At 36.8% G+C, this 14,423-nt stretch overlaps 1 protein-coding gene across 1 annotated transcript; it reads right to left on the bottom strand.

Annotated features, from left to right (window-relative positions):
• Positions 1-135: 135 nt before the first annotated feature.
• LOC106928186 (S-adenosylhomocysteine hydrolase-like protein 1) lies at positions 136-14,169 on the bottom strand. Its single transcript, XM_015004268.2, has 18 exons — positions 14,070-14,169; positions 13,686-13,887; positions 10,223-10,334; positions 9,993-10,136; positions 8,691-8,791; positions 8,464-8,566; positions 7,385-7,479; positions 7,130-7,236; positions 6,914-7,030; positions 6,372-6,435; positions 6,122-6,210; positions 5,213-5,283; positions 4,947-5,041; positions 4,750-4,848; positions 4,381-4,449; positions 4,023-4,101; positions 2,771-2,891; positions 136-2,446 (listed from the first exon to the last, which is right to left on the bottom strand). The coding sequence occupies exons 2-18, from the start codon at positions 13,863-13,865 to the stop codon at positions 2,440-2,442; spliced, it is 1,653 nt and encodes a 550-aa protein (XP_014859754.1). The 5' UTR covers positions 13,866-13,887; positions 14,070-14,169; the 3' UTR covers positions 136-2,439.
• Between the last annotated feature and the right edge of the window lie 254 nt (positions 14,170-14,423).

The following is a 14,423-nucleotide window of genomic DNA, read 5'->3' on the forward strand; positions in this document are numbered from 1 at the left end:
TTTACCAAGTAATTTTACACCAATACTGCATACAGTTTTGTAGTTACGACTAATAAAAGTGACATGAGGGTCACTTTGACACTTGTAGAAATGTCTATACAGACTGTGTGTGGGAGAATAATAGAAGTAAGGCAATTTTCAAGATGAACCATTTATTGAGGACAGATGCTGAACAGAATGCAGATTTATTAAATCATTCAACCTAAACTACAGTTTGTGTTAAATGCAGGACATTATATGATTTAGGGATCTTTAATTCAAATGTAACATTTTCCTTTTAATCACAGTGGGACTCGACATGACAGTAGCTGGGATTCACATTCATTTGTGTCTATTATAAAACACTGTTAATGTGGTTATAATCAGTCAAAGCAGATAAATTGGTTACAGATACGTTTTCAGGTGCTTCAATGAGAATAAAACCCATCTGCTCTCACAATAAATAAAATGGGAAAATCTACAATTTCAAAACATTGAACATGTTAACAGTGTGTAAAATTATTCACATTTATGAGAAAGATCAAACAGTTACCCTGGGATGCTAATGCAGAAAATTTTAATTCCCTTATACTGACAAAATGATGAGGGTTTTGGTGCATAGCTGTCATACTCTGGAGGAAACAATACTCTGTTTTAAATACAAATAATTAAATGAGTCACAAGGCACTGTCAACCAATAGTCACCATGGTTACAGCACTCACTTTCTCTAATACCTTTGAGTGTCCCTGAATCTAGTACCATTAAAGCTGTCAGTGCAAACAAGTAAGCACTTCACAGCAGCTCCGTTATTCCTCAATAGGCAATGGGTCAAACGGACTCAAATCGGCTGATTAAAAGATTACATCAGCTGAAAACACTAATAACAGTAATTATATCTTATTGCAGAAGAAGATTTCTAAAGGGTGAAACCGCAGTGTACACGTTTACTACGACTTTAAAAGTATACTAAACATAAATGGACAGTAATATAGTCATCACAAAGTACAGCAGTATATGATGCAGGCAACTGAAATATGCTAACGAGTTTTGACAGGACAACCACCAAACTCTGCAGCTTTACCAAAAATAATAAAATTAACAAGTTATGGCTTATTGTTAGAAAGAGGCAAATGTTATGAGGATTTTGTAAGATGACACAAAGTGTAAAGCAAGATTTGGTTACAACTGGCTGTAAAGAAGTTTTTTTTGTTTTAGTTTTTTTTTTTGCAAAGCATTTAAAAAAAAATTTCTTCCTGTACAAAAAATGGATCAAAACCATCTGATGCATAAAATAAGACCCGTACTGAAACAGGTCTAAAGAAAAATATCACTTTTTAAAGACTGCTCTATCTGCTGCAGAATTAGTGGAATATACATCACTAAACGTACTTTTATCAGGTCAGTTGAATCTAACACGGAATTAAAACTCCTAAAATATTAATTTAGTACCATTATAAAAAGGGCATTTTTTAAAAATATTGTGATTAAACATGATGCTGAAAATCAGATGAAATAGATCTTGTAAGAAAAATATTTACAGATTAAGCAAATGCCCTTAACTGATGAAAACATAACTGAAACAAACATTATAATCTTAACTATTCATTGTGGTAGACAGGAACTATGATATTACTAAAGATCAGGGCACTTCTTCTCCCTCTCATGGAATGTCTCTTGTGAATAAATGTGAAAGGAAAAAACATTACAGCAGCACTGAGCTATATTTGGCCACTAGGTGGTAGAAATATTAGAAACAAAGTTTTATTTTTAACTTGCTATGGCTCATCTAAAAAAAAAAACACACACACACACACTAAATATACCCAAATAAAGCTCATTTTGTCCAGCAACAGGACTTTAACTCACATTTGGTCCACTTTGAGCAAAAAATATTCCTCACTCATCATTTTAATGATGGCGCACATCCCAGAAAGTTTTCACACAGTTTTTAACACCCAGCTAAGTGTTTAAGGTTCAATAAGCTCAAGGATCTATTAATCGGTGCATTCAGAGCATGCATATTTTCAGAATTAAATCTCATACAGTAATCATATACATATATAATAATAATAATAATAATAATAATAAATTGGCTCTCTAAACAGGTTTATCGCGTTTTTAGTTCTTTATCTTTCACAACACTAGCCCTCTGTTATTTGGCACATTTTACTGGAAAAGCTCTCAGTAGCTCCCAGACAGGAACCAGCAGCTAAGGAAACACATTCAGTACATCTATCAGATATCCTAGTGCTGTAATTATTACATTAACCTTTTATAGCCAGCTAAGTGCCTCGTGCATCGTTTATAGGAAGCAGCACGTCAGATGTGTCTAAATACAACTTGTACCTCCCATGAAAAATATAAAATACAAGATAGATAAGTCTATCTTTCTTGAGAACGGGTAATATCAGAAATATACAGATCCACGTAGGGCTGGTCCAGACCGTGGTGGTGGCAGCCTAATACCTGCAGGCACACAAAAAAAAATGTTTTTTTAAGTTTCATGAGGTCCTATAAAATATTAATATTGATTTACATTTTAACACGCATATTAAATACAATTCTAGGATAAAAATGTATATTCTACTGATTTTTATGTGTCAACTGGGTTTAAAGTTGTTTCATTGTCAAGTTACTAAAGTTTTAGGGTAAGCATCAAGAAGAAACATTTGCTACTGAATAATTTTCAGAACTCTGAATGTAATAACATGTATAGTTATTAGAGGAAATGCTTTAAGGAAATTTTTAAAGGTGCGTGTGTTATTTTAAATGTGAGGAGTACATGCGTACCTGTAGTAGTTTGGCTTAAAGGGGCCATTTTTATTCAAACCCAGATACTTTGCCTGCTCATCAGTGAGTTCTGTCAGGTGGGCATCAAAAGTGGCCAAATGCAAACTGGCCACATACTCATCTGAAAAAGAAAAAAACAAAATGGTTTAGGGAGACAATTCAAAAGACTCAATGTCTGAAATGATTTCTACGGGTGACTTTTACTGCAAAAACTTTACATTCTCAATTTGAAAGCAGGAATTTAATCTCTACTTTCAAAATTTATAATTGTGCACTGTAAACTTCTGCTCTCTTTCAAATATTCTCACTTCTCCTTCAAATTTTTGTTGTCGTTCTCAGATGTTCTGCTTCTTGCACAGATATTTTCTCCTTGTGCTACAAGCTTCCTCTCTGCAAAGATCAAATCTGTGCCCACAAACCTCTCTTCCTTGCTTGTAAATTCAGTAACAACAAAATAACCTATGATTTTGTCAGAAGGATTTCACGGACAGACTGCTCTGTTCTGTTTTTTTGAGTAACTAGAGAGCAGCAACAAGCCTCATGTTTCAGCTACAAACTTGTGATCCCTTCACAGCATTTACACTGCAAAACTGAAGTTAATCGCTTCAAAGTTGAGAAAAGTTGTAACATTCAACCTCTTCAGCTAATAAAACCTTAACAAATAAAGTTTTATTTAGTAAATAAAACCTGGGGAACATGTCCCAAAGGCACTTAAACTCAAAACTCAAAGAGCTTAACAGCTTAACATATTACATTGAATAGAGGCTTTACTCCCTCTATCCACAGATGCCTGTAACCCTGTTAATAACTTTAGCTGTAATAGAGTTAACATTAATGTGGAAAATTAATATGTGCTTGAATTAAGTTGAAAAATAAGCAAATTCAAAATGTATAGAACTTTACGTCAACAAAACTCCATCCAACAAATTAAAAAGTTCCTGGAAAATGAAGCACAACCTCCCTATTACAGATTTCTTCTGTGGTAAATTTCCACCCTGGTAATCTGTTTTTACTCTGGTAAATGCAATATAGATGCAGGTGGTTAATAATGACCTACACACTGCCCTGGTTCCTGGAAAATGTGCTTTACGTTGAGTATCTTTACATTAAGCTATCAATAAAACCAAAATAACAAAACTTATATGTTTGGTAGATAGATGTAGAAAACCAATTAATTCACTCTACTGCTATTGAGTAGTTCTTGCAAGCTTCTAAAATGTAAAAACAATACTGTCACACTTTGAATCCTTACCCATTTTTTTGGGGAGCAAGTACACGTCTTGTTTGTAACGTCCCTCTGGGGCATTATACAACTCTATGAGGGCCAAAGCCTGAAGCAGAAACAAATATTACTCACACGATCATATCAGAAATGAAAAAAAGACTACAAATCTTGAATTTAATAAAAGCAAGAGGCAGGAAAAGGGAGGCAAGGCTATAAAAATAGCCATAATTTAGTTCCCCGGTTACTCCGTCATTTCCAGGGCGGATCAAGAGATTACGAGCCATAATTGCAGAAAATGGAAAAAGCCTGCTGCAAATCCTGTGTGCTCTTCCAGCTATAATAGAGCAGAAACATAAATACGGTTTGGCTTTTACAACCATTTTACCTGAGTGGTGGCTGTGATGGAAAGGACAAAGGTGGGAACGGTGGAGCAGCTCAGGTTCAACAGGCGCCCCTGTGAAACATGACACCATGTTATTAGCAGGATGAAAGGAGTTTGCATATCATCGATATCACAGAGTACAACTTTATCCATAAGAGTAAGGAAAAGGACAGGACAAGACATGTTCTATAAAACATCCTGCTTGGATACCAGCTATTTTATCTGGTCAAGTTAACATCCACAGAGATGTCTCACAAAAAGACAAACATGTCATTGATAAGATAAGGATACTACAGTCCTAAGACTTCATTTTATTTATTAAATCTGTAGTTATAAGATGTAACTCCAGTAATCAAAGGTGAAGCCTGTTACCTCAGCCAGCAGGATGACCCTTTTGCCATCAGGCCAGATCACATGATCCACCTGAGAGCGGACTCGTTCCCACGTCAGCTCAGGAGTCCGTAGACTCGCCTAAAAGTATCAAAAACAGGAGTCACGCTCTCATCTTTAACACAATCCTTCAAATATCTTTATGAAGTACTGAAAGAGGTTTTAAAGCAATAGTTTACCACATCGATCTCAGTGTTTGAGTGTCCCATGTTGCACACAATGCAGCCATTTTTCATTCGATCCAGCTGGTCCCTGGTCACCACGTTTTTGTTCCCTGCAGAAAGGCCATTTTAATCCGTCATCCACATAACAGCGTCCAATCAAAGTTCAACAGTGCAAAGAGCCATTAGCTGAAAAGCCTCTATAATAGATTAAAAAGTACAGAAATATAATCCTGTATCTGTGCATTCTTAGGAGGACGTCAGTATGACTTTAAAGTTGTTACCAGTGCATGTGATGATAACATCGACCAGGCGAATGACCTCATTCAGCTTGACGACCCTGAATCCATCCATGCTGGTGAGAACAGAGATTAGTTGGCCACATCAGGACGGCATCACATATCTACTGACATGCAAATCAATTTAAGTGCAGAGCAGAGCTCCCTGGTGTGCTGTTATGTTGTGGGGGAATTAACTGAACAATACTGTCCAACTATGTTGAGAGTAACTAGTATAATGGAGTACCTATGGTTGAATTTATTGCATAAATCACACAATTTTTAGCCATCAATGAAGTAAATTTAAATTGGCTGATTTCTGGGCAATGACATGGCTTTTAAGAATTAGCCACATATTTTCATTAGGGCTTCAATAAGGTTGAGGTCATAATAAAAGTTTAAAGGGTTTGAATCTTTTAAACTTATTTAGTGTCGTTTCCAGCACTGTATACGTTTTCTTCACCTGTAGTTTAAAAATGCCACAGTGAGCTTGTTAAAAAGTGAACAAAATATCAGATGGTGATGTTCCAGCAACTTGCAATAACTCAGCCTCTTAAGCCGTCCTGGATCTGGAATATAATCACATTTTCCAAGGGACAGCTTGGACAGAAGTAATTGACAGCACTTAGTTTTCCGACAAGTCAGCGATCCCAAACATACATCAAAACTCCTCAATCCTTTGAAAATATATGCGTAACAGCCATGTTTGTGTGAGGAAACCGACCATTGTGCATTAACTCCACCAGGTCTGATAATAAGTGGACAAATAAATAAAGTGAAGGTCTCACCAGTGCATTTTCCTAGTTATTTTTAGCGTCTTTAAATGCTTGTTATTAATGATGCAGTCTGGCCTGTGTATCCACAGTATGTCAGCACATTTAGCACGGCGATCATTTAAATTCATCTTCTCCTCACCAGGCTTGCAGGCCACAGATGGGATCAATCTCTGTAACGTAGACGACGGCTCCCAAAGCCTTCAGAGCTGCAGAGCAACCTTTTCCAACCTGAAATAAAACCACATCAGGCAAAAAAAAAAAAAAGCTGTTACTTTAAATCATAAATATAAAAAACCTGCTGTATTTAAACTATGAAACTCAGTTTTCCCAACATTTGTTTTACGTTATTAAGATTAGATTGTCTCTTGATATTGCAAATTGTCTCTCACCTCACCGTACCCACAAACCACCACCTGCTTTCCTCCGAACATGACATCTGTGGTTCGCTTCAAACTAAACAGATTGGAGATAAAAAATTAGCAAATTTAGTGGCAAAGAAGAAAAACTACCCGGAAGATTGAGAATCTGAGTAACCAGAGATATTACTTGACACAATCTGAACCGTATTGTTTATCACAGCTCAAACAAATCAAGGTTTTTTTATTGGCTTATTTCCTACTTTGACTTAAAACAATTTATGTTGCATCTGATGAGGTTGATCTTTACCATGTAATTCATGCACAGAGGAAAATGCTACTATGAGACAGTAGTTTAACTTGCAGATAATTAACCAGCAGGGACAGCACTGATCCAGTTCAAAGATATGCTGACCATGTAAAAACACAGTGCACTATACCATTACTAATACAGCAACAGGTTGTTCATGTACACAGAATATTAAATTGTTAATTTGCATAATATAATCCCTTTGGCCACTGGTGCAACAAAAAAAACCCTTTAAAATAATAATACCTAACCCCATTTTACTCACCCATCTAAGATAGACTCCCTGCAGCAGTACAGGTTGTCAAACTTCTGCTTTGTCACAGAGTCGTTTACGTTCATGGCTGGAACACACAGCTTCCCCGCTTTAGAAAGCTGGTACAACCTGGATAAAAAAAAAATAAAAAAAGACAAAACACATGAAACGGGTAAGCAAAAATCTAAACATGTTCATAGGATTCACATCTAATTTAAAGAAAATCACCTGTGAACCCCAGTAACACTCTCCTCTACAATGCCTCTGATCTTCTTGAAGACGTTTGGATATTTCTTATACACCCAGTGTGTCAGGTCTCCACCATCATCAAGGATCTAACAGATTAAAAGTTTTCACATCGATATTTCACATCCAAGTAGATGCACAAAAGAAGTACACCATTTGTTTATACACAAACTGTAATTAACAAAACACAAGCAGCTCTTGTGACTTCATGAGGGGATAAAAATGTTTTCTACACACCATGTTGGGCTGCCAGCCCTCAGTGTTGACACAGCGGTCAATACACCACCAGAAGTCATCCTCAGATTCTCCTTTCCAGGCAAACACAGCCACACCTAAGACATCAGAGATGGAAATAATATAAAGCATTTTCCAAAAAAAAAAAAATCAATCTCTTTAACCCCCAGAACCAACAAACCTAATGGTCAGATTTCATGTTCTACTTTATTTATAGAGCTGTTTTAAGTTTAAGTCTGAAATTATAAAAGAACAAAACCAGAAAAATTATTTAATCATCACTGAATTACTAAAATAAAAATTTTAAAACAGCAAATACATTCAATAATTACAAAGACAGTCAATATAGGTTACAATAAAAATATGAGTTTTAAGATTCATCTTGAAAGCTGAGACAATTTCAGAAATTTTATTTTTTTAGTTTATATATTTCCACTGTATGTCAAAATGGCCAATAAAAATGTGTAATTTTTCCAGTTCAAACTGTATGAGTTTATGTAAAGCTCCAGTTTCAGGACACGATGTAAACGCCAGTTAAAGAGTTGCTCGACAGCAGTTGACAGATTATTTTCCACAGAGTTTAATAAACAGCCCATCTTGAAGAAGATGACGCACACCAATAAATTACTAAGACAAGCACCTAGAAGTGCAGAAGCCCCAGAGAGCACTGAACTCTCCTACTTTACCAGAACTCTGAATGTTTTCTCTGGGCATTTAGTGCACAACATTTAGACAGTTACATAGCAACCATGGATAAAAAGGCTCAAGCAGAGCCACTCTCTCTCTAAATGAGGATACTTATGTGGTCCAATCATCTCTGCAGGGCTCAATGTTCAAGGGTTTGCCATTTCCAAACAGTAACCTTGGTTTTAAACGACATGAGGCGTTCCCATTACAAAGCAAAGCTTTGCTCAAAAGGCGCCAATAGAGGGCACGTAACACATGCTACGAACATCATGGCTGTAGTCAAGTGGAAGTAAAACATAAAAAGGATCAAACTGCCAAGTTAATGATTAATATTTATAAGATTACATGTCAGCTGGCTCAATAAGGGAATTGCTTTGATCATCTCTGCTGCTTACCTCTCTCTGCCAGGGCAGAAGCAACTTCATTCTGCGTTGAATAAATGTTACAAGCAGTCCAACGGCACTGAGCCCCAAGAGCCACCAGAGTCTCAATCAGCACCTGAAGAGAACCACACAGACAGGAACGTGATATGTAATACATTTCATCGAAAACATTACAGTGTGCAGCCAAGCCTCTGTTAAGCCACTAAAGTTTGATATGAGGGAGAAAAAAAAAATCTTACTGCAGTCTGAGCAGTTATGTGAGTGCAGCCCACGATTTTGGCACCCGCTAAAGGTTTCTCACTCTGTGCTCTCTTCCTGAGTGAGATCAGCGCCGACATATCTGAACAACATAACAAATAGTGAGAGGGAGAAACAGAAACACAGATGATGCTGAAAAACTCATAGTTTTCACAATATCCCTCTGAGAGACGGTTATTTCTACATGCACTCTGTTAAAGTGTGTAACAGAACTTACTAGAAGCGGGTCGGACACCCATTTATCTTCACAACTATCTTAATTCTTGAGGGCATTTTGGTCTTTAATGGATGGAAATGGTCAATAGCAAAACTCGGGTAAAGTGGTGGTGTTTAAAATGTATTCAGTTAATAATAAGAGGCCCAATGCAATTACTCTACTACTAACAGCCTGAACTGATGACAATAGTCATTATGGTTCATGCTTTTGATCTTTACAACAAATTCTTCTCCTCCTGTCTAAATGTTGCAGCTTAAATAAAGACTTTGTTATTCAGTACAGCCTGTTTGGCACCAATAACCATTCTTAGTTACTTAAATTGGATTTTGTTCTGTTACTCTGTTTGAACGTCAGAGTCTAGGTGCCTGAGCGTGTTGTTAATTGGTCAGCAGTTTTGTTAAAACGCAACCAACATCTCATCTTATGGTGACCAGTGAGTTTATAGTTAAATAAAACCACTCTTTCCCATAATAACTGTTTAATCTATGGGTAACAATAATAATTGTTGATTAATGGTTTACTAGAGTAAAATTAGCTCCAATTGATTAATTAATATCATCCTAAGAACTTTGTTTAGTGTTGTAGTTTGGTCGCCATCCAGAAGAGGGCGTCGCTGGTCATTCTTCAGTCGGTATTTAATACAGCCGACACAAAATAATGTTAAAATTTAAGTTGTATTTTTAGTTAGCATATTATGAAAAATTTTGCCCATCATGTCACTGAAAGACAATCGGCCTTCTTGATACAAGAAGAAACTGAAGTTTTTTAAGAAAATGGTCGGTAATCAGTCAGCTGGTCTTAGCCTGTTTCTCATTACATTAGTTGACCAGGTGCTTTTTATTTTCAAATCTGTTGTTAAATGGTGTAATAAATGGTCAGTTTATTTTTGTGTTGTTTTTTTTTTTTTGTTTTTTTTAAATCAGAAAAACCCTAACCAAGAAGTTCATAGAAACTAGCATTGTCTGGTTTCAAAAAAAAGCACATGAAGACAGATTTTCCGTCTGCGTTTTTGATGAATCAGCTACAAGTGAGCTGCTCAGTTCACTGTGTCTTTGTCATGCGTTACCTTGTTCTGCTATCTCAATCTCACGTCTCCCAAATTCAGTCTGCTTGATGTTTTTCACGCAGAAGTCGCTGCTGCCCTTCGAGTTGACTTGTGTTTTGTCCCGAGGCGAAGTCTCGTCATCTGAGCTATCGGTGTAGGACGCAGCTGAAATTAGAAAATGCATAAATAACAATACTTAGGATGTCTTGATGGTGTGTATGTGGTGCAGTGTGCATGATGTGAACTCTTACCAGAGCTGTAGCTGTCGGTGGAGGACTGCGAGATGGAGCGGGACAGGGAACGGCGGCCGGTTTTGGTGGGAAACCTGCTGAACTCCTGTTTTTCCTCAACAAACTGAATTTGCTATTAAACAAACAAACAAACAATTATTTGGTTTAAACTGTTATCATATGAAACAAATGTAAAGTCAGCACAAAAAAACAAACACAAAAGCAAAAGGATTTTATTAGAAGAAAATGCAGTAGTATTGTTTTAAATATTTTGTGTGGTGGTATTGTAGTTTTACTAAAACTGAATGAAGTCAGATGGGTTTATTTTTCTTGTCCCATCATAATTCTTTTATAGCTACCAAGCTTCTCTTTTCTGTTGCCAAAAATAGATGCTTAAGCCGCCTTTGGAAATTTGGTTTTCGATGTCCCAATCCAACTTATACTGCTAGTGAACAGCCCCCCGCCCCCTACTCTACTGCACTGCTATGAAAAATGTATGCGTGTTGCATAAATTAGTAAGCATTATGCTTATAAAACAGAGCAGTCTCTTTTGCCATGTCAGCTTATTTGTAATCAAAGCAGCACATTTTTGATGACTGAGAATGTTTGGATGGATGGAAGTAAAAAGGTGTCATGTTTTTGACTTCATGCAACTATTTGTGTTATGGATCATTGAATAAGTTGAGCTACATGTTTCTATTGTTGATAGAAATCAGCTAAACAATTATAGACCTTTAAAGGTCGTGCATTGTTGTGCATAACAAAGTTATTCATTGTGTAACTAAGCTTATGACCACAGACTTCAATGCACATAATTTTATTTATTATAGACCAACACAAAGCAGCACATAATATTTAAATGGAAGGAAAATTATTATATATTTTTTTAATCTAAATTATTGGCATGCATTACATTTTGTATTCAGTCCCTCTAACTCCTGTACCCCCAAAATAAAATCTAGTGTAATCAATTGCTTTTGGAGTCATTTAATTTGTAAACAGAGTTTACCTGGATGTAATTTAATCTCAGTTTAAATCCAGACACTCTGTGAAGGCCTCAGAGGTTTGTTAGGGAACATTAGTGAACAACTGAGAGGATCAAAGAAGGCAGCAGACAGGTCAGGCAGAAAGTTTAAAGTAGTTAGGTCATTAAAAATATCCCACGCTTCGAACATCACACGGAGCACGGTTCAACCCCTCACCCAAAAATAAAAAGTGGAAAAACACAAACCTATTAAAATTAGAGAAGTGGTTCAGAAACCCCAGGAAATAATAGAGGAGCTGCAGAGCGCCACAGGAAAATGATCAGCTGTGCATTCCACAATTTCAGGATGGAAGAGTGGAAAGATTGTTGAACCATGTAGTCAGATCACACCAAGTCCATGCCATACTTTTTATAATTTTGTTTAAAAAAATGCATCAAAATAATTTACCTCCCATTTCACAATTATGCAATACCTTGTATTTATCCATCAGAAAAATCCTAAAAAAAATCCATATGAATTTGTGGAAAACATCAATAGGTACAAATATTCTTGCAAGGAACTGTACATACATAACAATATTTGTATTCCTGCATTGTAAGCTTATCTTAAGATAATAATCAGATTCTGAATGTTTGAGCTTTTGGTGACTGTTATCAAGGTTTAAAGCTGAAACAGGCCAAAGTGGCAAGATGGCATGAAAATAGGTCTAGAAGATAAATCAGTCACACATCTTAACTGAGATAAACATATTTTCCCCTGCGCCGCTCTTTGTGTTGTCAAATATGTCGCCAAACACATAAGTGCATAAGACATAAATTACCATCTTAAAACTGGGATAAAATGCATCTCATGACAGTTGACAGCGTTGCCATTTGTTCTAGGAAATTGTAAGTTTTTCCTCCTACAAAATCATAATCAAAACTATCCAGTAAACTGTGACTTCAAATACATTTTATTATTTGTTAATCTGTTTTCAGGGAACAAAATTATTTCTGCTTCAAAAAATATCTTACTCTTTGGCTATGCAAACAACTACTAAAGCAAATTTAGTTACTGCTGCAGAGTAACAGGCCTACTTAAAAGAAAAAGAGGATGTGAAACAGTGAAATTAAAGCAAAGCAGAAACTTTGACTTGGTACCCATGGGCTGAGGGTGTTGGACCTGTGATTTAACTAAACTTCTTTTCCCTAGGGGTATACCAGCTTGAAGCTGGCATATTTTCAAAAATCTGCTGCTAGTATTTTTTTTTCCATTCCTGTCTGACTTTAATGAAGCCTCAGGAAGGTCAAACTCCTCCCTGTTCCTTCAAAGTGTTGGGTAACATCTGACTTTTGGGAAGTTTACAAAAGAACAAATAGCCCTGTTGATTCAGAGACCTATAAATATAATACAGCAGTTTGTTTAAAAACAAAAACCAGGAAGTATTTCTAGTGAGGTATATCCTATAACTTCAAGATCTTAGCAGGAAACATGATGTTACTTACAAATTATACATTTTTAACAAGTTGTATGTACAGCCTTGTACAACCTTGCAAATGAATTAAGACACAATGAGCAGAAGTGGAAGGACAATTATACATGTTTTTCTTTTGTCTTTTTACAAATTGTGCAAGGAGAACATTAATAAGTAGACGAGGTAAAGGGGCCCAGTGCGTCTCTGGAGGAGCTGCAGAAATGCCACAGCTTAGATGGAAAAATATTTTTATAGGACGACCTTTAGTTGTCAGTTCAGCAAATCTGGACTATATGAAAGAGTGGTAAGAAAAAAAAATATGACAAGGCATGATTGAAGTTTGCCAAAAGCCATGCAGGGGACACAAATAACATGTGAAAAAGGTGGCCTGGTGAGTTGAAACAGTTAGCAATAGGCTCAGTGATCTGGAAAAACTAACACCCTGAATATATGGTACCCATGGTAAAACACTGTGGTGGCAGTATACTGGTGTGGGAATACTTTTCTTCAGCAGGTAGAGACTGTAGTGGAGGTTTATATTTCCTCAGGACTGCATTCCTGGACATACAGACAGAGCTCAGTTGTGAATGGCTTAGATTATGGTTTGCATGAGTCAATCATGCCTCACCAAACACTTTAAATTTGTGGAAGATTCATCTAAAACTTAAGAATTAAGATGTTCAAAGCTGGTCTTTCACAAGCCACATCACAACGACGAACAGCTCTGTATATGCCAAATTTAATCAAATACATAAAGTTTGTGGCTTAAGGATACAAAATAAGAAAAAAGTTGATAAAGCAAGAATACTTTTACAACTCATCACGTGAAGCAGAGCGGAATAAATGTAGCTCTGCAGTACGTTATTAACAGTTGTTTAGCCTTCAACTATTAAAAAGTCCGTCTGGATAAATCATGACGAGAAACAGACGAGATGCAGCCACAAACATTTACGTAACAGTAGACAGCATGAGCACAGAGTTGCCATCTAAACGTCCTCCATGGATGCCGTTAAGCTGCCCGTTAATGTAGCTTAAGAAGCCTTACCTTTTTAACTGGTTTGTGAGTGGGCACAGAGCTGAACACCGATGACAGCTCTCCCATGTTAATTTCGCTGTTCTTGCTCACGGTCATGGCTGAATATTTTTCCGCGACATTTTCGCTCTCCTTCACTTCTTTGCTCGCCTGCTTCACCTCCGGTTTCGCATCCCCGGCTGTCTCGGACATGTTGGCAGCAGTGAAACCTTACCTGGACAGAAATACAACGACCGCTGAAGTAACGACGTGAGCTAACGTTAAATGTCCTTCTTCTGCTGCTGCTACTACTAGCTGCTCACTGTTCAAAAGAGGGCGGAAGGAAGGCTTTTATGGTTTACGACGTAAAAAAAAAACTCAGTAAACTATATTACTAGCAAATAATCTGTGACTGACTTTGGCTTGGAGATGAAAAATATCTTTATGTATCCAGTTTGGTTGCGTAGGCAGCGTCCGTGCTGTTTCCCTCCTGACTCAACTGTCACCTGGCTGAGAAACTTTGTGGGCAGCTACTAACAGCCTGCCGGGGCGTGTCGTGCGTGAGGACGCCTTCACTGTAACTGGGAAAACAGATTTATACAAAGACGGCGTTTTATTTACGTGTTGTGTTTTGTTTTTAGTTGACCTTTTATTTTTTACCAGAAATATTTTCATACTGCCCGAAACATTAAATTAATTTAGAATAAACATAGAGAGTAACATGTCACTCTCTACATGCAATCTACGTTGTTCTCGTGTTCTAACTGATAA

The sequence above is a fragment of the Poecilia mexicana genome, unplaced genomic scaffold (genome assembly GCF_051168715.1).
Source record: "Poecilia mexicana isolate PSO_F unplaced genomic scaffold, ASM5116871v1 scaffold_5, whole genome shotgun sequence".
In the NCBI taxonomy this organism is placed as follows: Eukaryota; Metazoa; Chordata; class Actinopteri; order Cyprinodontiformes; family Poeciliidae; genus Poecilia; species Poecilia mexicana.